Source organism: Arachis stenosperma, chromosome 6 (genome assembly GCF_014773155.1).
Source record: "Arachis stenosperma cultivar V10309 chromosome 6, arast.V10309.gnm1.PFL2, whole genome shotgun sequence".
Taxonomy (NCBI): Eukaryota; Viridiplantae; Streptophyta; class Magnoliopsida; order Fabales; family Fabaceae; genus Arachis; species Arachis stenosperma.
This window is the reverse complement of record NC_080382.1, coordinates 83,042,377-83,069,036: the sequence shown is the minus strand read 5'-3', so window position 1 is coordinate 83,069,036 and position 26,660 is coordinate 83,042,377. Positions and strand designations below refer to the sequence as shown.

Genomic DNA, 26,660 nt, shown 5'->3' with positions numbered 1-26,660 from the left:
AATTAAATTGCGGTTTAATTTGATTCGATTTTTTTTATCGAGGCCATTCAAACCAAACCAATTGAAATCAATTTAGTTTGGTTCGGTTTGTTCGATTTTTTTAATCATTTCAAAAAATATACTATCATACTATTTCACAAAGTCATAACATTAAAATCGACAAGCATAAATACACAATAGCTAACAAAGTCTTGATCCAACAAAATACATTAAATTTATTATAAATAAATAACAGAAACAATAAATTAAATTAAAAGAACAAATACATTAGAGTTACGATTTTTCACTCTAAAGAATACACATTGATATAAATGTCTCTTCTGAAACAGTCCATGATTTAAATTTTGAAATACATAGCATATTCTTCTCTAATTCATCTTAAATGAGAAAAAGTCGAACCGAACCGCAAAAAACAATAAAACATTTTTTTATTTTTTCGATTTTCGATTTATTCGATTTTCAATTATTTCAGTTCGATTCGTTAGTTTAATTCGATACGAATCGGTTTTGAACACCCCTATTTTAAACCACCTAAAACGATACTGTTTAAAATTGTACTTATCAAAATTTTAAAATCTAATTCATTTTGTATATTAAAACATTCAAAATATTAATTAAATTATTGAACTAAATTTTATTTATGGTCAAAATTCTTTTATTCATCACGATTATAGTCATCTTAAATTTTAAAAATTATTTTATCAAACGATTATTATACTAATTGAAAATCCTGTTTAGCTTGATTTACCAAACAAAAGTACTACAACTTTTATAAGATTATCTTTCAAAAACTAATTTTGACAAGGCTTATGAAAAATTAAAAACCTTACCAAACCAAATATAAGCCTCTCATAAGATACAAGACTCTGTACAAGACGAAATGAAGCAGCCTGTCAACCTTAAAATTTTAGCAACTATTACGAGCTAAAACCCCCAAACGCCGCAATCATATACAAGACCAATACCCCTCCTCAAACGTAAGACCCACTATTTTTAAATCACACACACTTTCTCTCTAGGCTGCGATATCTCAACTAATTAATATATCTTCCAAGAAACACCTATTTCTTATCTTTTCTATATTAACATGCCTAATATTAAGAAGAGAACTTAAAGCTTTTGTCAACTGGTGCAATCAACTCCTATTTATCCTCCAATAAGTGAACTATCTAACGATGTAACAAGACTCCATCTAAGGAGTCTGAAATGTTTTTTTTCCAAAGCTTCTATTGGTTAATAACTTTTACCTACTATGCAAAATGTAGTCTCAGTTATCTTTGAAGGATAACAATCCGAATTCAAACCAACTTTTACCTCTTGTCCCGTCCTACCCAAACAATCCTAATTCATACTTAAGTCCTCCTTATCTTGAAGGATAACAACTATTAACAAATTCACCAGATGACTAGGCTAACTCAGTTTTTGGTAGAAACAACAAAGTAGAAACCATCAGGTGAAGCAGGCAATAATTTGATGCCAAATTTACAAAGGAAGGAACTTGCTCTGTACATGCTGCCGCAGCATTTAACTGTGTATTTCTATGAATTACTGATATTGCCATTGATGTAAATGTAGTGGCAATTGCTGTTCTGGTATTCCACTACTTAGACTTGGCATGATAGGCACTGAATTAGAGGCTTCAAGAGGGGGGTTTGAGGCCATTGAATAACAGCCGTAATTCAAGTTTACATAGGACTGAATCATGGGATCAATACATTCTCTAGGTGCGCTCATTTCTGGAATGGCTGTTGAAGTGTTAGCAATCTCCAGAGTATTAACCGCTTCCGTTGGAGTAAACAAGTGTGGGGGAATCATCGGTAGACACTGTTCGAGTCTTTGATCAGACATAAGAGGGGGTTGGTGCTCTCTTTGTTGAGTACTTGAGGAGCTAGGTGTTCCCATTGCAGAGGGTAAGCCTAATCAATAGGAAATTTTATCAAGGTTTGTATACATAAAATATCAATAGAAGGAGGCATGATGATATACATTCATCCCAAGAATATACAGGTGACTAAAGCTAATTGCATTATATACTAATTTTTTGACTGAATACACGGCATGCTAAATACAAAGTACTTAATTCCCATTATATTTGTCATTTTTGAACTTCCTAGAAAAGCAAAGAGGAATATTTAAAAGAAAGTAAAGAAATAACAGACAAGAACATGATGAAACAAATGGCTTTTCTAGCCAGAAACTTCAATGTCCACAATAATCTTGCGAATGTCTATATTTCAGATATTGACATGATAAGAACTCGGATCAAGACAAAAAGGCCAGTGGTCACTGGTAAGCGTAACTCCAAAGTGCTTATTACAGGCCCTAGGCCAACCAACTTCTTCAATTTCTAATGTGGCGTGCTTCCAAAGTCTATCACAACTTCCTAAACATTGGTGATCACTTATTACCATAAACTGAAGCAGATAACTTAATTAAATGAATTTTTCCCGCTTGCATGTTTTAATACAAATCAAGCTTCCATATTAGCAAAGAGAAGGCATAAAACAAGATGCTTACTTGATATGTAAATAAGATAGGAGAACTTGGAACTTTGGGTTCTTAGTTCTTAACAATAAATGATTTGTGATTAGTAACGTCAAATCAATACCGCACATAAATATCCAAGGTGGTAAATAGATGAGACAAGCCATTATGTGTTAACTCGTCAAGTTCATGTTTATTTTCCTCCCCCCAACAACCATTGACGTAAATTGTGCATTGTCTTGTGATGTGTGTATATTTAGCATAAAAAATGACCCTGCCCGGTTTAACAACAAACCAGGATATATCAACTTGCAGGTGAAGCTCAAGAACAATGCCTACCTTGTTCTGCGAATAGAACTGCTTCTCTTTTATATTCCTTGTGATTGTGATCCAAAACAGAAGCCAACAACTTATTCTTTTGAACTGTTTTATAATATGCGTCAAGTTCCTTTTTTTGCAATGCTACTTCAGTACTGATATTCTGAAGCAACATTTGATACTTTGCAACCAATTCTTTAACCTCCATACCATGGTCTGACTCAAGCTGGTGTAACTGGATAACCGAAATTAAAAGAAAGCTTCAGTCAGCAGCCCAAGAATGCGAAGAGAAATACTGGAAACCTAAGACTCACGAATATAAATATGAGATATGGATACAATGCAAATCAACACAAACAGGAATTCAATAATGTTTAACAAACAAAATAGATTGCAATGTTGTATTAAAATAACATAACATGAAAACATAAATATCAATTCTTCTGAACATACAAAACTACATTTAGCATAATAATTGTTACATAATTTTCATTTATATACATATATATTTTTTTCCAACAAAAAAATGATGAAAAGTCACAATAGTTTAATATACAAAAATGAAATTGCTCTCGTGTCACACTAGTTTAATATCCAAAAATGATAAAAGATCCAGTACACTAGTACTAGAGATTGATAACTATTAACATCAAGTATATATTGTCTTTTCTTAGAGCTTGTACATTTGCCATTTTCCCAACCGAAAATGAAAATAATTATATAGAAGTTTCTCATGCACCTTTATAGAAAGCAATTTAATATTAGTTTTGTCAAAATGTACTACACCATTGAAACAAACAAGTCTTTAACAAAACAGAGCATGTGAAAATACTTAAAGAAAGTCAAATCATATCATCAGACCTCAACAATGTGAATATTTTCAAGTGGCAAAAAAAGTAATTAAGTGCTGCACATACTTTTTGCTGGCGTATCCTGTTAGCTTCTTCAGTCGCCTTTTTTATTCTCTCCATTTCAATTTGCAATGGGTCTGGGACTGCAACACAGTGTATTTTAGACATGACAGTGACAAGTGTGCATTTGTTTCAGATTCAGGAAAGTGATTTTAAAACTTTGCAATTTTTATATAGTTGAAAAAAAGATGAAAATCACTTTTTTTTTTTTTAATTAGAACATTAATTATTCTATAAAATTTAAACAAATATGTGAAAAGAGAATTTTTTGTTTTTTCCTTCAAAAAAGCCAAAAGAAATGCACCCTTAAATGGATAACAATTTGTATATCTAGGACTAGTAATAATGCGAGAAACATCTGTTGTATTCACAGGTTAAATACAAGGGAAAGTTACCTGATTCAGGTGGGTCATCTGGTACTTGTAATGTTGGTTCATCCTCATGAAGGTTATAATTTTCAAAAAATATTTCATCAAAAGGCAAGACTTCACCAATTGAAATATTCTCCAAAAAAGATGTAACATCCTCCTGAGGCAGTGGCAGTAGATCTGTATTTGATGGTTCCATATATGGGAAAGTAGTCTCAGGAAAATCCATAATAGACTCACCATGGACAGCACTCACTACACTGTAATGCTGGTTGACCTCAGGAACATCAACAGTACTGCAAGTGATTGTCTCAACCACTTCATTATTATTTATTAGAGAAACTTCAAAATCATCGCCATTAATTTGATTTTCCAAAGAACCAGTGGCAGGGTTGACATTACAAGGATCATCACTTGAATCGAAGACCTCACTCTGATGCTCCAAGAAAGAAGCTTTGGATGTCACGGGGATAGCATCTGCTTTGGCAGGGAAAGTGCCAGATGACTTTTGAGGACAACTTCCAATATCTGTAAGTCTGATTTGAAAATTTTCTGCACAAGTCTGATAATGAGTAGCTAGCACAGTTGTGGGAGATTCCCTTTGAAGATCATGTCTATATGTGTCGGATTCTAGAGGACCCTGAAAACCATTTTGCATATCCTCCACCAAATCTGTCAACCCAGGTGTTTCGCAGTCTGATGTACATTTCTCAACACAAATTCCACTTTGTAAACAACTTGAAAATTCCTTCTTAAATTTCAGCAGTTTAGAGTAAACATAGGTTACTTCCTCTTCCTCGCAATTGAAGTTCAAGTGCACTTTCGCAAGTGCAAGTGAACCTTGCTGATCAAAATTGTGCTTCAATAACGAAGCCGCAAGCCAACACTTCGGAAAAAATTTAAAAATAAAAAAAGAACAAAAAACATTTCAATGTACAACCCATGGTATAATTCTTACAAATCAGTGATACTTGGGTTCATTAAGGATTTCAGATCAGGCATAAAAAAATGAAGTATTAATTACTCTCCTGGTTTCTATAGTTTCAACGAATTTTTAATTAGGTCTGTATATTTTCTCTCTTTTCAATTGGGTCCAGTACCATATTAGATTTTGTAACTAAGTTCTTACCTTAACAAAAACATTGGAGTTAAGGAAATAGTCCGTTAAACAAAATGAATATGCCTAACACTAGATTAAATATTCTGTTAAACAAAATGAATATGCCTAACACTTGACTAAATATTCCATTAATTTCAACGTTTTTGTCACAATAGGGACTTAATTATAAAATCTGATATGGTATAGTGACCCAATTGCAAAGAGAAAAAAAGTAAAGAAACCTAATTAAACATTTGTGAAATCATAGGGACCAACGAAGTAATTAAACTTAAAATAAACTGGTTATATTTATGACTTTATCCATCATATCCTCGTACATATTTTCAACACAAGATATATCAACATATTTATCACAAATTAAAATTAATTAAACCATTTAAATTTAAAATAAAAAACAGTTAAATACTTAATTTAAGGATTTAAATAACTAATTGATAAAAAATTAGGTTATCATAACTATTTTTATAATTTATTATAGCAAAAAATAAATATTATCAATTATATAAAAGTTTTGATAATTACTCTTTACTTCATCAAAACAAAATCTTGTGCATATTATATAAATGAATAATAAATAATAGATATTATTTAATATTCAATATTAACTATGAATTCAAATGTATTATACTTAAAAATAAATGATATTTTATATGTGAATTTATTATTCTAATTATATTTTTGTTAGACTTCATACTTTCATGTCTTTTCCCATTAGACTTGCCAAAAGGAGCCTTATTTCATGATCATGCCCTATTCAAGGATGGAGATTCTCTTGTAAAGAATATTAAACAAGCAAAACACGTTTTGCAACAGAATGAACACAACGATCTTGAAATCAAATATGATTTTTGACCATCTATGTTTCCATCCATTATGTATGATCAGGTAAAAAGGAAAAAGTAAATTTCATTGCTTTTATTTTTTAACAATGCTGAGTAAATAACAGATAAACATAAAAGTTTAAGACCAAGTTTGAACTTTAATGCCTAACAATTTTCAGAGTGATTGTTGCTTCTTACCGAGTGGTTAATTTAGTCCATCATGAACTTTAAAGTGGTTATTTCTTAAAAGATTCACAATGATGTGTCCAAAATCTCAACAGACACTTATTTAATATGGAACAGGAGACTAAATACTAACCACAGATAATTCAAATGCCTGCATGGTAGAAACGTCTCGCCAATTAACGTTGAAATATTCCAATATGTGCTCAAGAAGCCTTGCACCAAGAGCCTTGACATTTTTCTGTACATGAAAGCACATGGTCGGGTAAGCTATTTACTTTACAAAAATCTCTTGCATTTTGTGTATTTATTTATTTAAGTTTAATAGTTAAAACATGTCAGCTGTTACGTAAATAACGTAATCATGATAATGAATGATTTATAGACCCAATAATAATGTAATATAAAATCAAATTCCCGCCTTATTTTAAGTGACATATTTTAGGAATGCCGTTGACTTCTAGAAACCAACAAAAACTTGGTGGGTTCAGATACATAGGTAAAAAATGTATCATGTCTGTAGTGAGATCGTTCACAGAGAAATCTCACTTAAATTTCATGCAAAATATTTGTATATTTTAAGGTCTTCTCTCTCTAACCACTGTTTATCTTATATCTGATCTACCCTCCTAATTGGATGCTCTACGGATCTTCTCCTCACATGTCCAAACCATCTAGGACAGGATTCCACCATTTTTTCAACAATGAAGGCTACTTCATTTCTCTAGACACGCTTATATCTGATCTACCCTCCTAATTGGATGCTCTACGGATCTTCTCTCCACATGTCCAAACCATCTTGGACAGGATTCCACCATTTTTTCAACAATGAAGGCTACTTCATTTCTCTAGACACGCTTGGAATACCTAAATATCATTATCTGTCAACGTGTCCAACCTTATTCTTAACCTATACTCTTTAAATAAGTTTAGAAATGATATATATTATTTATTAAAATAAAGTTATTTTAAAATCAATAAAATGTTAAAATTTTCTTATAATTTATCTAAAAAATATTTTACATTTTATATATATGTCGTGTCCCTATGTCTTACACAAATTTAAAATTCGTGTGTTCACATGTCCCGTGTTATATCACGTCCCGTGCCTACGTCAATGTTCGTGCTTCATACGCTGATCCATCTAATCATCCTCATTTCAGTCACACTATACTTGTGTTCATCATTTGTTGCCCAAACATTCTGATCCATAGAACATTTTGACCAATCCACTTAAACTCTATGGTTTACATCCTCTTCTGTTTCCATTGTTCTGAATGACTGAATCAAATATCCAAGATACTCGCACCACTTTATTGTGTATGATGTTTTCAGAATTTTGACTTCTGTGCTAGTGTTTCTCCTTCCCATGTTGAACTTACATTCCATATACTTGTCTTGGTACAACTTACCATGTGCCTATCTCCACAGATCTAGCTTTACGTTTAAATCTTCTCACCATTCTCCCGTAAGGACAAAATTATCAACAAAAAGCATGCATTATAGTACATGTTATTAGATATGTTCATTGAACACCTTAAAAACCAATGTGAAAGGGAATGGACTTAGAAATGATTCTTGGTATAATCTTACACCAATAGAAAATTCCTATGTTATCCCACATTGGGTTCTCACACTAGTTATAACTTCCTTGTACTCCTCCTTAATTGTATGAATATATGCAATCCTTACTCCCTTCTCCAAATTCTTCCATAAGACCTCTCTTCATATCCAATAGTATACCGTTTCCAATTCAATAAACACCATGTATAAATCCTTTTTGTTATTCTAAAGCCTTTCCATCATTCTATATATAGCTTCCATGGTAAATCTACGCATAAAACCAAACTGGTTATCTGAAACCTAAGTCTCTTATCTCGACCTCTATTTTATCGCTCTCTCCCATAACTTCATAGTATGACACATATAAGCTTGATTTCTCTGTAATTTCCACAATTTTCTATATCTCATATTTTACTATAGAGACATCAAGATATTCCACCTCTATTCGTGTAGCTTCTTTTTGGACCTTTAAATCTCATTCATTTAGATAAACAATAAATACAAAAAAAACTCTATATAAGATTTTGGTTCCAATAATTTCCACAAAGTCCTGTCACTCTTTTTGGAGGGATATCAATCCCAATGTTTGGACTCAAGCTTGGTCTTGGTGTTTGTTAAGTACCAGGCCAATCTCAAATTGGGCCCTCATTGGAATTGTTGATATGAGATGATAGAGAATGATAGGTAACCTTTTGTAAATAACTGCTGATTCAGCACTCTATTTAGATGAAAGAGGATTTTAGGAACTGTTGGGAAGAGAAATATGGATAGAGGCAACGGAGTGTAGGAAGGGTTTAAAAAAAAATTTGGAAGGACTTCGGAAAGATAAAGGGACCGTCTCACACACATGCTTATGAGCTAACTCCATAAGGCACCTATTAGTCCCCAAGGCTGCGTTTGTTTTTGAAGATAGGATACAGAGACATGGATAGTGAATGTTTAAAAAGTGTTTGGAAGTAGAGACATAGACACTGGACACTATCTCCTGAACCATTCTTTACTTTTGTGTCCACTCTTTTATATAGGAGAATGATGGACATGGAATTTCAGAAGGTAGACACGGATTTTTTTATGAAATTTTTTTTCCTTTTGTCCATAGATATTTTGTTATTCCACTATTACTCTCTTCTCCATTCTCTATCTCTGCGTTCTTCTTTCTCTCTTTTTCTCCATGTACTCTCTTCTTCTTGCAGAATTTCTTCTTGCAGAATTTCTTACCTGGCTTGATAATTCATTCTTTCTTATTGTTCATTCTCTTCTCTATGTCATGCTTCAGGTTTACTCAATGGAAGCTTAATTCATTCTTCTATTTACATTACTTTGTTTATTCTTAATTTTGTTACTTCAATACCATTTTCACCTTGTTAGTTTATAGACCAATTCTTCTTGTAATCCCCTGTACTCCCCACACACTCATTCTCTATTAAATTAGTTTATACTTGATGTGGAAAATTTGGAATCACATGACTATTTGTCATTTCGCATAATATTTTAGTCTTATTCATGTCTATCCAAATATAATACAGGACATTATATTAGTCTTGTACATTGTATCCAAACACAATACACAAAGGATAATTTTTAGTGTCTTTATTCTATTAACTGTGTCTCACTGTCATGTTCTGTCATGTCCACAAAAACAAACACAGCCCAAGAAACCGATAGATTAGTAAGGGGAAACGACAGGGATTGGTGATTCTTGCAAAATAGGGATTAATGCCTTTCTGAGTAGAGATTATACAAACTAAACCCAAATGAGTAGAAAATTTAAGGATTGCCACAAGGCTTAGGACCGATATCCAAAAGAACAAATAAATTTGTGGTGGCCAAAGAGTTTAAAGTACATATCTAAGCAGACGCAGCAGTATGAATTTAAGAACTTACCGGAAGTTGTAGAACATCACAAAGACCTGCTAAATCTGGCTTTGGCAAGAACTCATCTACATTACCTGTAGGCATGAAAAAGAGCCATCAGCAACATGTCCCTTCCAGCAACCACCTTCCCAATCAAGAAAAAATGGAGAAAAATTCATGATTTCGTGTGCATAAAGAAATAGATAAATGAATCAAAGAAAGTCAGCAGTACTAGTGTTTAGCTTCTTGTTCTTCAAACTTTTTTTCAAATATTTGGAATTGGCATGATCTGGCACTTTCCCCTTCCTTGTGACTGTAGTATCCTTGGACACTTCCTTCCTTTTGGAATCAACGTTACCCTCAGACACTTTCCTCTTCTTTCTATTATCAGCATTATTTTCACTTTCAGATTCCTTTGCTTTGTGATCAAAGTGATTGGCAGGTTTTCTGATCCTTTGAGATGAAACAGACAACAATTTCCATCTAGGACTCCTTCCCTGAAGGAGATTACTCCAAGAAAAAACATCAAAACCATCATCCAATTCCTTCATCACTCTTTCGCCATGCAATAAAATGTTCTTTGCATATTCCCCTCCTTTCTGCCATACTCTCGCTATGAAGGACAATCCATGATTATCAATGTCACTGCTTCCACCAGAAAATACGGTTGATAACTCACAGATTACATCATGTAGAAGTGACTGATCAGAGGCAATGTCTTGAGCAAAGACTGGAGTGTTGCTGCCATGTAAGTCATCAAGCTTACTGAAAAGATAGGTGGCACCCCATCTGAGCAGGGCATGAGAGGTACTATTGTTAACCAACTGGATACTACTACCCTCTTTTGCAAGCATTAGAACCTTTTCTTCAACAGTAAAAGATGAGTATAGTCTAAACACTGTTAACTGTTCGAACTGTGAGCTTATAGGCATACGTTGTAAGACTCTTAAATCATTCTCTGGGTCCCAGTCACTGTCAAACAATATAATGGCATCAACAGAGGAAAGCTTAACACTAGGGAGGCAAGCACGACTTTCCAACAAGAAGACAAATGCTCTTTCGCCATCATTAAATTTGTCTAGAGCACTTTGCTTCGCTTTGGGCGCATACCCAGCAGCATATCGTACATAACAATGTTCGCCAAATCTCCGACAAAGTACATCATCCAAAATATCTCCAATCGATGTCAAATCACTAGTTGACTGCAGTTTTAAAATCATATGAAAAGAAAGAGAGATAAGATTTAAATGAGTCCTTAGGTAACTTGAAAAATAGAGGGGGGAAAAAAAGAAAAGAAGATAAAATGACCACAATGTTTGAAGTTTTGGGAATGAACTTGACAGCAATAAAAGAAATAAAAGAAGATAAATGAATTTAAATGAAGAGAAACTGGTTTTGTTCTCATAATTGAAACAAGGGAACAAAGCAAGGAACGTAGTAAGATGGCCAATCACAAGCACGCACACAAGACAAAGCAATACTTACGAATCCAAAATTCTGCTTTTAAATGATTTTTTGAAAATCCAGTTTGTGCTCAACAAGGACGCTAAATTTATGACAGCCCTACTAATCATTTTTGGAAAACTTATAACTAAATGAAACCACATTGACCAATTGAAATATTTATGGTAGCTCATAATTTTACTTTTTCAATATAACCAACCATGAAATACTGAGACATGGTTTAAAAGCCATAAACATATAATCAATGCCTTTAGTTACATAGACCAGTCATCAAACATAAATTAAAAGTATCTAGTTATTTATGTCCAATACAGTACAGGACATGGAGCCTTAACAATTATAATAATCATATAGATAAGCCAAAGATTCATGAGGAAAAAATTACGGAATAGCAAAACGGAGGAAATGCCACAAATTTTAAATAGAACACTTGACAAATTAAAAACTAAGATAGTATAGTAAATTAAAATTCCAAAAATCAGGTAATTTTGGATGTATATAAACAACACTTATATTATTAACTCATCCCATAATTTTTGCTTTATAGTAAAGTAACATCAATGCAAAAAATCAAAATAAAGCAAGAGACTTCAGTGGATGAACCTCGGATACACTATATTACTTCCTGCTACCGATTCCAAAACGAATAATGAATAAACTCGCACAAATTCAAAAATAAAAGAAATATCAATAATGATAAGGAACAGTCAAGGGAGTTTAAACAATGATAACCTGAAATAATATCATCACTCTTAAACCACGGCTTCTTGCTTTCAAAAGGATTTTTTCAAGAAGCTGCAATTTGCCACTTGCTTTTATCCCAATATTCAACTGCTCTTCAACAGACAGACCTTTATTGACGGAATTATATAGTGACGAGTCCAAGAGAAAGGGATGGTTGCAGCACTGTATACATCAGTCACACTGAATCACTGATCTGTTCTATTCGAAATGCATTGGGAGCCATAGATTTTATATAAGTCAAAGAAATGATACCATAAAGAGAGAAAGAAGGGGGGGGGGGGGGGGATTTAATTAATGGCTAACAAGCAAATTCGCATGAGGTGAAAACTTTCAGCTTCTATTTGAACTTGTTATTTAACTTCAGGTATACCTTCCTTGTTGAGTTAAGGAGGCCGCGGAGAGCATTGACCTTGTCAGACTTTTGGGCTGAGCATAGCAGAGTTCTGTCAGAAAGCAGCAATGAACAATACTGCTCAAGTTGCAAACTGGAAAGCTTGGAAGGAACCCAAAACTCTGCAAACCTAGTGGACCCTGTTTTTGTTCTAAATGCCACATATTGATCCAATTTGCTTTTCAAATCGGAAATGCTATCAGAGACTAATGGCTCTGTTTCAGTAGTATTTAACACATGATTTTCAGAGTTGAGGAAGGAAAGCATTTTGACATAATCAGCTCGATCATCCTGAAAATCCATTGCAGAAGTTGTCAATGTGACAAAAACATCAATAGCAAACACAAGTAGTATACCTTGATCTGTCCGCTAACAACCAGGAGCCTCAACTTTGTTGTCAAAATCTTGATATTGTCAAGGTGTTCCAAAATTCTAGGTCGCTGGCATTCATCAACTATTATTGCTTCCCACAAAATGCATCGTAGTTCCTTTAAGTCCTGCAAATCATATTAGCATTCATCAGAGAACAATTGAAAACTGAAATTGTTTCTGGAAAGTATCAGTTTGTACAATAAGAGAGTATATACCTCAACGATAATATCAGACGATGATAATAATATTTGAAATAAGATGCCATTGTCATCGTTATAAAACTCCAAGGTCCTTATGCTTCTCCGTACATCTTTGTTTCCCTTGTAAATGACAAGATTTGCAGATGGAGCCAAATGTAAGAACTCTCTTTCCCACACAGCAAGAGCAGCAGAAGTTGAGACAATGAGGAAAGGCCTTGTCACCTTACAATGCAATGACAATATAAATGACATCACCTTCATAACCCGCTCCTGAAAATATAATTCAGCAAAAAATGAGACATTCTAAAGCCATTAATATTGCAAGATGGAAATTATAGGATTCAAGATGAGGGGTCAAAATGTAGGGGTTCAGCAAACAACAACAACAAGAACAAAGCTTTATCCCATAGGTGGGGTTGGCCTTCTAATTCAGAAAAATTCAGATTTATTTGCAAGTAAAATGTACCAATAGAGGTATACTTGTTTAGGGGTGAAACTGGCATAAAAGCTTTCATGGATGAGTTTGATGTGTAAAATTACACAAGGAGCTCACCCATGAAAATGCCCACCCTAGAACCAGATTGTAAATCCTAAGGGTAAAAAGCTAACATGAATATAAGCTTAATACTATGAGGATGAGGATGCTTGGATGGATGAGTGGAAACATTGGACTAGAAAAGATTAGGAATGAATACATTACAGAGGGAGAGAAGGTTGGGATAATACGAATTATAGAGAAGATATGTACAGAGAACGCTTGCCTAAGGTCCAATTAGGAGATAGTGATTGTTACTTGTATTACTCAAGCGAGGTACTCATAGTACAAGTTCAATTTAATTACAAGTCCTGGTGTTTAGAAATTTAAGTAAACAACAAATAAGGAGAATTAAAAATTACCTGGTCAATCTTATCATCTACAATGACAGCACTCTGACCTTTGTGCCAACACATGCAAAGCTTGTTCACATAACTCAAATGCTGACTAGAAACTGCCACTGAATTACCTGAAGGCGGTACAGGTAATTCAGCAAAGGAAGCTTTTCTCTCCTACAGGCCCAAGTAAACCATTTAGGGAATCATGCTCATATTTAGACTTGAGATACATTTCATACAAGTTGTAAAGAGCTAATTTTGCCTTTATATATTGAAAGTATCCATCTCATACATGAGTGTAACCCCAATAAAAAAGTTACAAATTTGATAGGATTCATATTGTCATCCCTCCCATGGATTATGGAAATCATTGTCAAGCAGAAGAGTGCTCATATTTCTCTCTCTTACAAGAAGATAGGAGGACAAGAGAAACTCTACCAGAACAAAGCAACAGAAATCTAAAACATCATTTGGAAAAAATGCTGCAATCTGAAGCCACTTCCACACTAAACAAGTCATTTAAATTATGATGTTGCATTTAATGTAAGCTCTAGGTGCACGTATTTATAAAAAAAAAAAAAAAAGGATAGCCCAGAGCACAAGCATCCCACGTTAACACAAGGTCCGGAGAAGGGCCACACCCAAAAGGTGTAATGTACGCAGCCTAACCTGATAATTATATCAGTGGCTGTTTCCACGGCTTGAACCCGTAACCTTGAGGACACAGAGATTTCCATAAACAAATAAATGAGATTTCTGTTCTCCTACTGTCCTGCATCTTTCTTAGTTTTCTCTCTTTATTTAAAAAAGTAAAAATAAAAAAATTGCAAATTTCATTAGATAGTGTTGTTATAGAGTTCATGATAGAACTTTTGAAAAGATGACAGTAGGCAATAATAGTAGATCCATCATATTTAGCCAGATCAAAAGAAGCACCTCATTAATGTCTCCATCCATCCCCTTTTGAAGACGACGACTTTCATAATCATTTTTGAGTTTCATGCCTTCAGACGACGTCAAAAAGGAAGCACTATCTAGTTCCCATGTAATATGATCATATCCAAGACCAGACCACTTTACAAGCCATTCAAAACAGCCAACTGAATAATTGTGATCATGCCCATCTAAATGTTCTTTATTTTGCTGTGGTAACACAATTGCTCTTTTTAGCAACAAGCGGTGGGGTATACTCCATTCTTTTTTCCACTTGATAACCTATCATTGTGGCATACAAGAAATTTATTAAGGATAGTTCCAAAGCAAGTATAAAAAATGAGCATTGCCATTCGTTTCTGAGAAAATATAAAGTAACTCAACCCGGCGCTTCCTCTTAAATGCTGACAAAACTTTTGGCCCCTCTTCAAGCATTTGTGTTTCTGGAATCCAGCGGTTGTGAGCATGAGCAAGGCCCAGATACTTGACAAAGTACTCCTTTTCCGTCACTACCAACAAGTACTTAATCATTATCATCAATGAATAAACTGACTATCTAATATATTTGAAATTTTGAAACAAAGGTAAGTGAAATATAATAGGAAACGTTGGGGAAAAGAAACACCACAAATTGTGATTGACCATACCATTGTTTTTCGAAATGCCTTCTCTAGAATCCAAGATGGACTCCACCCCTTCAGAAATGGAGTACGCACCAAGATCTAGCTTTTTCTTAACACACCATGCACAATTCCAAAAGCCCACAGGGTAGTAATTGAGAGGAGGATTCAAACAAGAGGGATGGTACCTCCTTTGACATCCTTTTCCAAAGCAGCAACTAAAATATAGTTCAATAGCAAAAAAGATCAACAAACAGCAGTAACAATAAAAGAATACAGCCCATCATATAAAGATCAAGTCAAATTTAAATATGGTAGCACTAGAAAGGGGAGTGGAAGGGATTTAATGGCGTGCTACTTTTTCTCCCAGGGTCAGGAAGTGTACCAGCGGTGCTGGTGCTAAGTAGAGAGAAAGTGACAGGAGAGAACAAAGAGAAGAAGGAGAAACTGAGAATTGCAGAAAATGAGAGTTAAGTTCACATTAGAGTGGTGAATCAGTATTTATACATAGATAGGAAGAGTGTTCAGCACTCTAGACTAAAGGGGTAGAAAGGTCTTTTAACAACTTAAGTTAGTTAGGGACTGTTAGGGGGAAGTTATCCTAGCGGGCAGCTCTTATAACTGCTGTAACAGTTTCTAGCTTCTAGCTGCTTCAAGTCTCTTCTAGATCTTTTACTCGGCTTACTTTAATTTCAAAGAAGAAAATATTTAAGAAATATGACACGTGATACATCTGGATCGAGTGAGAAAATAAGATCCTAAATTTCAAAATATAAAAAGGAAAAAAAAAAAGACGGGGAGCAGAGCAGCAAAATTCCAGGACCAGAAATGTATCAGAATTTCCAGTCTGTTAGCAACAGCACAGTAGCAACAGAAATCCTCTTAAAGCACCAGGAGTACAACAGAAAAGATGTAAAAATCACAAGCTTCTTACAAATGTTGGGATATATTGAGACCCTTGCAACTACAAGCATTTTTCTTCAGCTAAATACACAATTGAAACTAAAAAGCCACGGAATGCAACCAAATCTTGGTACCCCAATTTTGTCTAAATCATCTAAGTATATAACTGTTCCACTGCAAAATATTAGAAAGCTAAAACAAATCCTTTTATTTGTCAAAGTAACAGACAAGTCTAGTATCATTCTCTGAAAAACGCTACGGAGGAAGATTGCCTGGATATGCACAAGTATATTAACTCGTATTTAGATACACTCAAAAAATTGGCAAACCCATGAATACATGAATGTATGTTGAATTAAGCTAGTGGGACAACTTATTACCACACAAGTCTTTTGCGCCTGTAGAAAAGGATAGATTAAAGTCTTTCCTGATGTCTACAGTTTTGAACAGCTTTCCTATTTCCCCAATAAAACATAATTAGAGTAATTACCCAAATCAGTCCGTAAGGATTTTAAAAGTGGACATTTTAGTCCCCAAAAATAATTAATACCCAAATTAATCCCCAAGGTTTTACTCCGACAAACAAATCAGTCCTCAGTTTATTTTCCGGCAGAGTAACGACCCAGATCAATCCCCAAGGATTTTAAAAACAGACATTTTAGTCCCCAAGAAAAATTAATACACAGATCAATCCCCAATGTTTATTCCATTAGACATAACAATCCTCCGTCCGAAAAATATAAAATAAAATTATTATTATTATTATTATTACTATTATTATTATTATTAATTGCATAATAATATTGTACCATAATTTTTTGTATTTTTTGGATAAAAATAATAATAAATTTATTCATAAGAGTTTTATGTATGTATTTATAATATATATATATAGTCACTAAATAATAATAATAATAAATAACAATGATAATAATAATAATAATATTAATATTAATACACTCTTTTTTGTTAGAAACAAGTAAGGTGAATAATGATGCTTTGAAATTTAAATTAAAATATTTTCTTTTAATACAAATATGATTTTTAAAATAAGACATCTTTTGATTATATTAAATACAAAAATATCAAATGGTTTAAATTTTAAATTTCTTGTAGAATAATCTCTAAATTTTATTATTATTATTATTATTATTATTATTATTATTATTATTATTATTATATATATATATATATATATATATATATATATATATATATATATATATATATATATATTACAAATACATACAAAAAATATAATGAATAAATTTATTATTTTTTTATCCAAAAATTACAAAAAATTATGGTACAATATTATTATGCAATTAATAATAATAATAATAATAATAATTTTATTTTATATTTTTTGGACGAAGGACTGTTATGTCTAATGGAATAAACATTGGGGATTGATCTGTGTATTAATTTCTGATTTGTCTGCCGGAGTAAAACCTTGGGGATTGATTTGGGTATTAATCTTTCTTGGGGACTAAAATGCCGTTTTTAAAATCCTTAGGGACTGATTTGGGTAATTACTCACATAATTAAATCTAAGCATAGCACACAGACACCATTTATTAGCAAATGCTTCATGTTGAGCAGATGTGTGTAATACATTATCAAAATACCAACATGACTGGAATATATAAAGCTGAAATTCAACAATGTCATTATTGCAAGATAGAAGATAGCAACACATGGAAAATACCATCATACAGCACATTGATAAGTTTTCACATCTACAAGGAATTCAGAACATGCATAACCAGGTTGCCATCAAGTAAAGATTTATATTTTTTGTTTTGGAAAAGAAGAAGATGCCCAACAAGTGAAATAAGATACACATATCAAAAACCACAGAATGAAAACAGCATTTAAGATAAAGATGCATGCTCCTAAGTTCCCTAAAGTCTCTGTTGATCAACTTGTTCTATTATACTCATGAACTTAAGGTGTAGCAGAGATGACGTACGAACAAGAGCAGGAAAGGAATATTTCAATCTAGAAACCAATGGGAGAATATGATAATTCTTAAGGAGAAACAGAGTTGGGTCACAAACTCACATGAGTTCACTACCATGCAAGCACTGCAAACATACAAGTTCTCCAACAGCTTTTTTATCTTTTACATGAACACCAGTTTGTGTATTATCTTTACATTGTTCAGAGCCGCCACACCTTGAAGTGGAATGCCCTACGTCCTAAAAGATGAATAAGTTCAAATCAATATATCCACTTACAAATAATGTCGACACAGACTACTATGCTATACTTGATTCCAAAACAGAGACGAAGATCCAAACTCTTACTATATCAGGCTAATATTTTAAATATAGATATAACCAAAAATTAAAAAATAAAAATTATGGCAAATTATGATACTAAGGAGCTTCAGAATTAATATATCTTCAGTGTTTCAGAATGTAAACTAAAATCACAAAACCTACAGCTTTTGTAGCAATCATGTTGTGCATAACAGGTCCGTTCTCCAGAGTATTATTAGTTTCAGAAGACAGATCACGAACCACCTGAATTAAAAGAGGGGAAGAGCTGTAGTAGAAAGCATAACCTTGAAAATAAAGCCAAATATCAAATCATGTTCATCTGACCTCATTTCTTAAGAGATAAAATACAATCCGTTTGAATAGTTAAAAGTTAATATCATAAGAACTCACTGAAAATCATTTGCTCATTGTGATAACTGATAAGGTCATGAAAATGGCCTATGAGACCTGAGTAAGCTAACCCTGAGTTATTAGACAATATAAATTTATTTAACCACATTGGACAAATCATCAATTCTGTTCTCTTCTGATAAAAACAATTCAGCTATACAGCTAAAATAGTAACCACCGGGGACTTGTGGCCCAAAAATCCTACACAAATTTCAACCACCTGGCCTGAAAATATCATGGACAGAAAAGGGTGGAAAAAGAAAAGAGTGGCAGCTATATAAAAATCTTACGCATCTGCATCTCCGCTACCTCTTCATTCGTATGATTTGCAACCAAACAGAACAATATATATAAGAAGAATCCTATTGGTTGTAAATTGCTGCCATCATGGAAACATTGGAAGTTTCACCAACTGGATCAAACCTAATAGTAATAAATATTTTTGTAATTCCTTTAATCACAATCCAGCTATTATGGGCATCGCTTTTTGCACTTTGCTTAATTGCAACAAAGCCATATTGTCCCTTTTTTTAAAATAAATTTCCTTATTCCCAGTGCAGCAATAATAAGCTGATCTTTTTGTGATTTCTATAATCACAACATAGCCATACCTCACATTACATGATTTTGACATGTGAAGAAAGCATATGAGAAGCTAGAGGGAAGAAGATCATATGGATAGTAGTCTAATAACTAGACGTATAGACCAATATAAGAAGGGGGGAAGATGGATGCAGATATCAAAGGAAATTTAAATGTAAATGGTTTGAACAAAAACATGATTCCTAACACAGCACTATGACTTCTTCTGCTTCATGCAGCTAGCCCTTATGTTTGATTGATAGAAGCTAACAGAGTGGAGTGGAATGTAGATCAAGGGAATGCAATCAAGCCAAAAGCAATGAAGTTATTTTTCCACTCCATTGTTTGGATAAAATTATGATTTCATCCCAAATCCTCAAAATTGAAAGGTGCAAAAGTTGACGGTTTTGATGGATTTTGATGAGGAACTATTCCATTACATCATAATGTTTCCAATCCCAACAATAGAAGCTCATTAGATTCCCAGAGGTTGCATTCTACTCCATCCTAGTAATGGTTTAGTTCTTGTTGCCTAACTCACATGCATACAAAAGCAATTTTGAAATCAACAGTGTGTCAACCTATGCAGTAGTTGATAACAAGTCTTAAGGCAGAGAAAAACAGAGATTCTACCTATTAAAATGGAGCGAGTTTATGTCTGACTGTTTGTGGAAGTTAAATAAATAAACATTCTCCTATTTCTTATTTGACCATGATTCCTGAGAAACCAAACAGAAAAGTAAACAACTTCAAAAACTATTTCCCTCAAGTGGCATTTGAGCTGCAGAACAGATCAAATACGCAGCCTGTGAAAACATTCTGCAAACCACACACGCCTCATCGAGGTTGTTTGCAAATTCTTTATTTGTGTGTTAGAATTTTGGAGGAAAACAACAAAAGGAGGAGGTAGAAGGAAAAATTATTTAAATTCCTTTTCTTCCTTTTTCCAAAATAAAAAATCCATGTGGGTTAGGGTTTTGGAAGAGAAAAGTGGAAAAACAAAGAAAAAAGAAAGTTAAATACACTTTTCCTTTTCACTTCTTCCTTTCCCCGAAATCAAAACTACCAGCACAGTTAGGATCGTTTGCAAATTAGAATTTTGAAGGAAAGAGATAAAATAAAATTAAATAATTGTTTAAAATAATAGAATTCAAAGTCTTTCTCTTCCCTTCCTTTCCCAAAATCACAACTCCCAACTAACCCTAACAAGGGAGGATAAAAGCACAAACCCTTTATAACTTAATTGCTAAGACTTGGGATGGATCACTTAGTTGTAGGAGTACCAAGGCACTAGCTCTTCATAGCAATGCTACACCCTTGTCAAAAAATAAAAAAGTAAAAAATAAAAGCAAAAAACAAAAAACCCTAACTTCCCTCTTAAGGCTTAGAAACATTATAGAAGAAAATTAACAAAAAAAAAAAAGTGAAATATGAAATGTTGAAGAACAACACAAGGAGGGTAGATAACAAAGTTAAGGTGTAAAAAAGAAAGAAAGAAAGAAAGAAAGAAGAAAAAAGGATGCAGTTACCTTGTCCTTGTGGTACTGAGGGGCACCATGACTCATGACGTATGAAGCAGAAAGAAATGGAAAAGCTTGTTTTCAAGACGGTAGAAATTGTTGCAATAATGGTAGTCAGGTAGTGAACTTCAGCTGACTGACAGCAGCATTCCCCTGCAGCTGCATGTCAAAGAATTTCAAACGGTGCAATTACTAATATGCAGAGTTTGAGCACCCACCACTAACCACTGAAGACGGTTGTCAGCTTCCTATTCTCTCTGAAGTCTTAACACAAATAACACTAGAGGAGAACCGCTAGTCGGCAAATTAATGATGGCATACAGTATAGTAAGAGTGAATTATCAATCCGCCCCATTCCACTTAGTAAGAGATCTTAAATTCCTCTCTCGTCTTATTTAATAGCGGATTAGTGGGTTAGTTAGTCGGTCAGCGGATTAAGTCTGTCAAATATTTTTTTTTATAAATTATTAAATATTAAATTATATATAATTTTATAAATTATTGTAATAAATTTATAATTTTTAAAAATATAAAAAAATAATTTTTAAATTTATAAATATTAAAATTTTTATAATTATGAATATATAATAAACATAATCATAAATCAAATTTTTTAAAATAAATAATAAAATTAATATTATCTAAAATAAAATAAATATTATTCAAAAATATATAATTAAACATCTTTAAGTTTATAATCAATCAAATATAAAACATAATCTAAAATATAACTTAAAATATCTTTTAATTATCATCTTTATCCTCTTGTACATTAATAATATCATTAGAACGAAAAAACGCCTAATTCGCTATGAAGTCCGTCCCGCCCTATCGAAACTCTCCAAGACCCATGGATTAGGCCGTGCGAGTTAGACGGGCTTTTTAAGTTTGACGGTTACAAATTTTCAACCTAGCACATTATTTTTGGCGGTTTACGCGAACCGACATGGCAGGTTTCGGCATGTTTGTCACTTCTAAACCCGACCCGTATCCATTTCTCAAAATGACAACACGACATCTCAAGATAAAAACGATCCACTTCAATTTATATCCTCTACTTTCGTGACACAAGGCAGTCCATGCGGGTGTTTCTAAATTCAAATTATTTAGGAATTTATTTATCCTTATTCTTTAAACAATACCGATTTTAAATTATTTTTTTATTCATTATATTAATATTTTTTCAATAAATTATTGAATATATTGTATAATAAGGGGTGTTCATGGATCGGATCTGATCCGTATATCCGCAGTATTTATCCAAATCCGATACGAAAATTGCAGATATGGATCTGATCCACAAGACTATCGGATCGGATCCGAACCGCACACTAATAGGATCGGATTGCAGATCTTGTGTAGATATTTGCATATCCACGTATCCGTAAAAATAAAAAAATAAATAAGTAAATATTCTTTGTATGTTTTATTTCAACCAATAAGTATCATATATGTTGTATTATTTTAATTTATTATTTAAGAAAAATATGTTTAATCTTATTTTAAGAGCAAACATATTTAAAAGAATAGAAAAAAAATTATTGATATTTTTAATAAAAATAAACTTTTAAAAATATTTTTGTGTTTTGTGGATATATTTGATATCTGATTCGATCCGCAAATGTGTAGATCGGATCGAATCGGATAGGATCGAAACTTAAAAACTGCAGATATTAGATCCAATTCGATGATTTTAGTGCAGATCATATCAAAATTTTGGTCATATCCGATCTGATCCGCATTCATCCCTAAGTATAATAAGTACAAACTAATTAATAAATTATTCAAATTTAAAAATATCATATATTATGAAACTAAATAAATAATTTTCAAAGATAATTTTTAAATATGTAAATAATAAACATTAAAATACAATTAATACATTAATAATAATAGCCTATGATTACTATTAATATTATCATCTAGATAATTTTTACAATAAAGTGGAAACTAATGAACACATTATTTGATATATAGTAAAAAAATTTTGAGTAGTAACAAATTTTATTTTTTATCTCTTTAAACTAAATTAACAATTTTATTTGATATCTTTGCACTAAAATAAAACATATATATGAAAGAAACTATAAAACTACAAGTAACTCAAAATTTAGAACTAGAAATCACTCCATATAACAGACACTGAAATAGGAAAATATAGATAAAAGAGATATTAAAAAGGTACATGAATAGTTTAACAATACTAATACGGTCCTATATATTATAAAAAAATCAATTAGAAAGAATTGAATATAAACATGAATAAATTAAACCCATAGAAAAGCATATATATAAGTTTCAAAGTCTTAAAGTGATTAAACTAAGAACAGACGTAGAAGCTGGCATTGATGAGCTAAAGAAAAAACTTAAATCTATAAGTCAAGGAAAAATGACGTATTTATATACTCTAAAGAAATTAACCAACATATTCATCACTTAAAAAAGTTCATCAATATTATAAAAAAAGGGTCTTGTCTTAAAATGAAAATATTTATAACAAGAATAAGATTTTTGGGTATGAAATTTTTCAAAAAACAATTATTCCAATTAAAAGATCGGTTGAATTTGCAAAAAAAATTTTAGATGAGAATATTGACAAAAAAATAACTACAGAGATTCCTATGATGCCTTAATTATGTAGTAGAATTTTTACCAGAAATAAGAACTTTATATGAACTTCTATATAAAAGATTAAGAAAACAACCTTCTCTTTGGATAGAAGACATGTACAAGATAGTTTGAAAAATTAAAACTATAGTTAAAGAGATCTCTTGTCTAAGTATACCAGACCCTATGGTAAGTCTAATTGTTGAGACGGATGCCTTAAAAATAAGGAATGGAGAAATACTCAAACAAGTCCTTCCTAACTCATCAAAAGAACAAATAGTTAAATCTCATTCTGGAATATGAAATTTGGGCCAGAAAAATTATGTCACTATTAAAAAAGAAATACTAGCTATTGTCTTATATGTTTCACAATTTCAAAAAGGCCTGTTTAATAAGAGCTTCTTAATAAGGATTGATTGTAAAGCTGCGTTGAGCGTACTAAAAAATGATGTTAAAAATCTAGTTTCTAACATATGTATTTCATTATCTTTTTGTTCTCAAAACGCTTGTCTTTTATAAACTTTGTTTTTACTTATAAGGGGCTACAAACCAATTTCTTTTTCTCTAATTTTACTACTTGTAGTTCTGATTATGAACTTGAAGTTCATTATCATTGTTGCTTACTATTATTGAACTATTCTTCCCTTTGTTTAGTTTAGTTAAAGTTTTGGGTTAAGTATGATTTTGATTCCTAAGGTATAGGCTAAAATTTTTTTCGTCCCCAAGATTTTTTTGCATATAAAATGGTCCCTAAAGTTTAACATGGTTTTAAAATCGTTCCTAAAGTTTAACTTGGTTTTAAATTTTTTATAGCAAAAGCAGAGGCAAAGGTGCAGAAATGCTCTCCTCTTCTTATTTTTCTTTTCTCCCCAAAATTCTTTTTTTTTCCCTTCTCCCTTCTTCTTCTTCCTTTCTCCATTCGCAGGTGCAGAAATGCTCTCCTCTTCTTATTTTTCTTTTTTCTGTTTATTTTATAATTTTTTTATTATGAGTAATTTGGTCCAAAATTTTAAGATTTAAGTAAAAATAATGATTTTAAAACTTAGTTTTAAATTTTAAAGATGATTTTGTATGCAAAAAAGATTGGGAACGAAAAAAGGTTTTGGCATATATCTTAAGTACCAAAATCATACTTAACACTAAAATTTTTAAAATATGAGCCATTATATCTTTTCAAAAATCTATGCTACAGGACCATCCTAACTGACCAATGGATTTACTACCTTTAAGGAGGTCTTACCACCAAGCTTGCTCACTAAGCTGACCAACGTATAAATAGCTTTCACCGCTGCAATTATCTTTGAAAGATTATGAGATAGAGTTTAAAATATTTTTAGTTGCTTCAACAAATTTTAGAATAATAGCATATGAGTAAGGATATTGAGAAACTGTAAAACATAATATTAAGTGCAAGTTCTTGATTAAGAAAGTTTCTCAATTTGAGGTACCTTCTCCATAAAAAGATTGAGCTTTAGATTGTAGATTGTTCCATTCAGATTCTGGACTTTATATTTTCGTGAGATGGAACGATAAAAATAGAGTTTTTTGGTTCACGTCCTCTCATTCCTCTCTAGGTTCGGCCATGTTGATTATGTCAATGGCCTTGCACTTTCTTTTTGGATTCTCTTCAGTGTTGCTTGGGAGAGTACTAGGAGGAGTTTCAGTGATTTTCTTACTCAGCTGGCCCACTTGTGCCTCCAAATTTCTAATGGAGGACCTTGTTTCACTCATGAAACTTAAAGTGGCCTTAGACAGATCAGAGACTAAGTTTGCTAAATTAGAGGTGCTCTACTCAGAATTCTCTGTCTGTTGCTGAGAAGATGATGGATAAGGCTTGCTATTGCTGAGCCTATTTCTTCCACCATTATTAAAGCCTTGTTGAGGCTTTTGTTGATCCTTCCGTGAGAAATTTGAATGATTTCTCCATGATGAATTATAGGTGTTTCCATAAGGTTCACCCATATAATTTACCTCTGTTATTGCAGGGTTCTCAGGATCATAAGCTTCTTCTTTAGAAGATACTCTTTAGTACTGTTGGATGCATTTTGCCATCCATTCAGACTTTGAGAAATCATGTTGACTTGCTGAGTCAACATTTTATTCTGAGCCAATATGGCATTCAGAGAATCAATTTCAAGAACTCCCTTCTTTTGAGGCGTCCCATTGTTCACGGAATTTCTTTCAAAAGTGTACATGAACTGGTTATTTGCAACCATGTCAATAAGTTCTTGAGCTTCTGCAGGCGTTTTCTTTAGGTGAATGGATCCATCTGCAGAATGGTCCAATGACATCTTGGAGAATTCAGATAGACCATAATAGAATATATCCAGAATGGTCCACTCTAAAAGCATCTCAGAAGGACACCTTTTGGTCATCTGCTTGTATCTTTCCCAAGCTTCATAGAGGGATTCACCATCTTTTTGTTTGAAAGTCTGAACATCCACTCTAAGCTTGCTTAGCTTTTGAGGAAGAAAGAACTTAGCCAAGAAAGTCGCGACCAGCTTATCCCAGGAGTCCAGGCTATCTTTAGGTTGTGAATCCAACCATATTCTAGCTCTGTCTCTTACAGCAAAGGGGAAAAGTATGAGCTTGTAGACTTCAGGATCTACTCTATTAGTCTTAACAGTCTCACCGATCTGCAAGAACTCAATTAAAAACTGGTAGGGATCTTCTGATGGAAGTCCATGGAACTTGCAGTTCTGTTGCAGTAGAGCAACTAATTGAGGTTTTAACTCAAAATTGTTTGCTCTAATGGCAGGGATTGAGATGCTTCTTCCATCAAATTTGGAAGTAGGTGTAGTATAGTCACCAAGCATCCTCCTTGCATTATTATTTTTGGCTGCCATCTCCTCTTCTTTTTCAAAAATTTCTGTAAGGTTATCTTTGGATTGTTGTAATTTAGCTTCTCTTAGTTTCCTCTTCAGAGTCCTTTCAGGTTCAGGATCTGCTTCAACAAGAATGTTCTTGTCCTTGCTCCTGCTCATATGAAAAAGAAGGGAACATAAAATAATAATAGGGATCCTCTTTACAACAGTAGAGAGATTCCTTTATGTTAGTAGAAGAAGAAAGGAATAGAAGAAGGAAAAAGTAAGAATCCAAACACAAGGGTGAAGATAGGTTCAGATTCTTGAGATGAAGAAAAGTGTTAGTAAAT

At 32.7% G+C, this 26,660-nt stretch overlaps 1 protein-coding gene and 1 non-coding gene across 7 annotated transcripts; one reads left to right on the top strand and one right to left on the bottom strand.

Annotated features, from left to right (window-relative positions):
• Positions 1 to 867: 867 nt before the first annotated feature.
• On the bottom strand, positions 868 to 21,272 carry LOC130936683 (uncharacterized). 6 transcript variants are annotated; one of them, XM_057866814.1, is made up of 19 exons: positions 20,909 to 21,272; positions 18,570 to 18,650; positions 18,187 to 18,323; positions 15,247 to 15,437; positions 14,984 to 15,108; positions 14,603 to 14,881; positions 13,691 to 13,840; positions 13,016 to 13,063; positions 12,809 to 12,913; positions 12,578 to 12,718; positions 12,201 to 12,512; positions 11,819 to 11,992; positions 9,855 to 10,824; positions 9,653 to 9,717; positions 6,342 to 6,446; positions 4,109 to 4,967; positions 3,720 to 3,796; positions 2,824 to 3,037; positions 868 to 1,916 (listed from the first exon to the last, which is right to left on the bottom strand). In XM_057866814.1, exons 1-19 carry the CDS (start codon positions 20,942 to 20,944, stop codon positions 1,546 to 1,548), a joined length of 4,440 nt encoding a protein of 1,479 aa, XP_057722797.1. In that variant the 5' UTR covers positions 20,945 to 21,272; the 3' UTR covers positions 868 to 1,545. The 6 variants fall into 6 exon arrangements, with proteins under 6 accessions (XP_057722797.1, XP_057722798.1, XP_057722795.1 ...); XM_057866812.1 differs by adding an exon at positions 20,013 to 20,098 and having other exon boundaries at positions 869 to 1,916; positions 12,809 to 13,063; XM_057866810.1 differs by having other exon boundaries at positions 869 to 1,916; positions 12,809 to 13,063; positions 20,909 to 21,058; positions 21,118 to 21,272.
• A 4,579-nt stretch (positions 21,273 to 25,851) lies between these two features.
• On the top strand, positions 25,852 to 25,959 carry LOC130938498 (small nucleolar RNA R71). Its single transcript, XR_009069661.1, has one exon. It is a non-coding gene; the product is annotated as a small nucleolar RNA R71 (small nucleolar RNA).
• Positions 25,960 to 26,660: the final 701 nt, after the last annotated feature.

Bases quoted from the DNA above. Each gene is read 5' to 3' on its own strand.
- LOC130936683 (XM_057866810.1), bottom strand. From the start codon at position 20,944: ATGAGTCATGGTGCCCCTCAGTACCACAAGGACAAG. The intron at 15,109-15,246 runs GTATGGTCAATC...ACTTGTTGGTAG, and splicing joins AGGCATTTCGAAAAACAATG to TGACGGAAAAGGAGTACTTT. The intron at 12,719-12,808 runs GTATATACTCTC...TATGATTTGCAG, and splicing joins CGTCTGATATTATCGTTGAG to GACTTAAAGGAACTACGATG.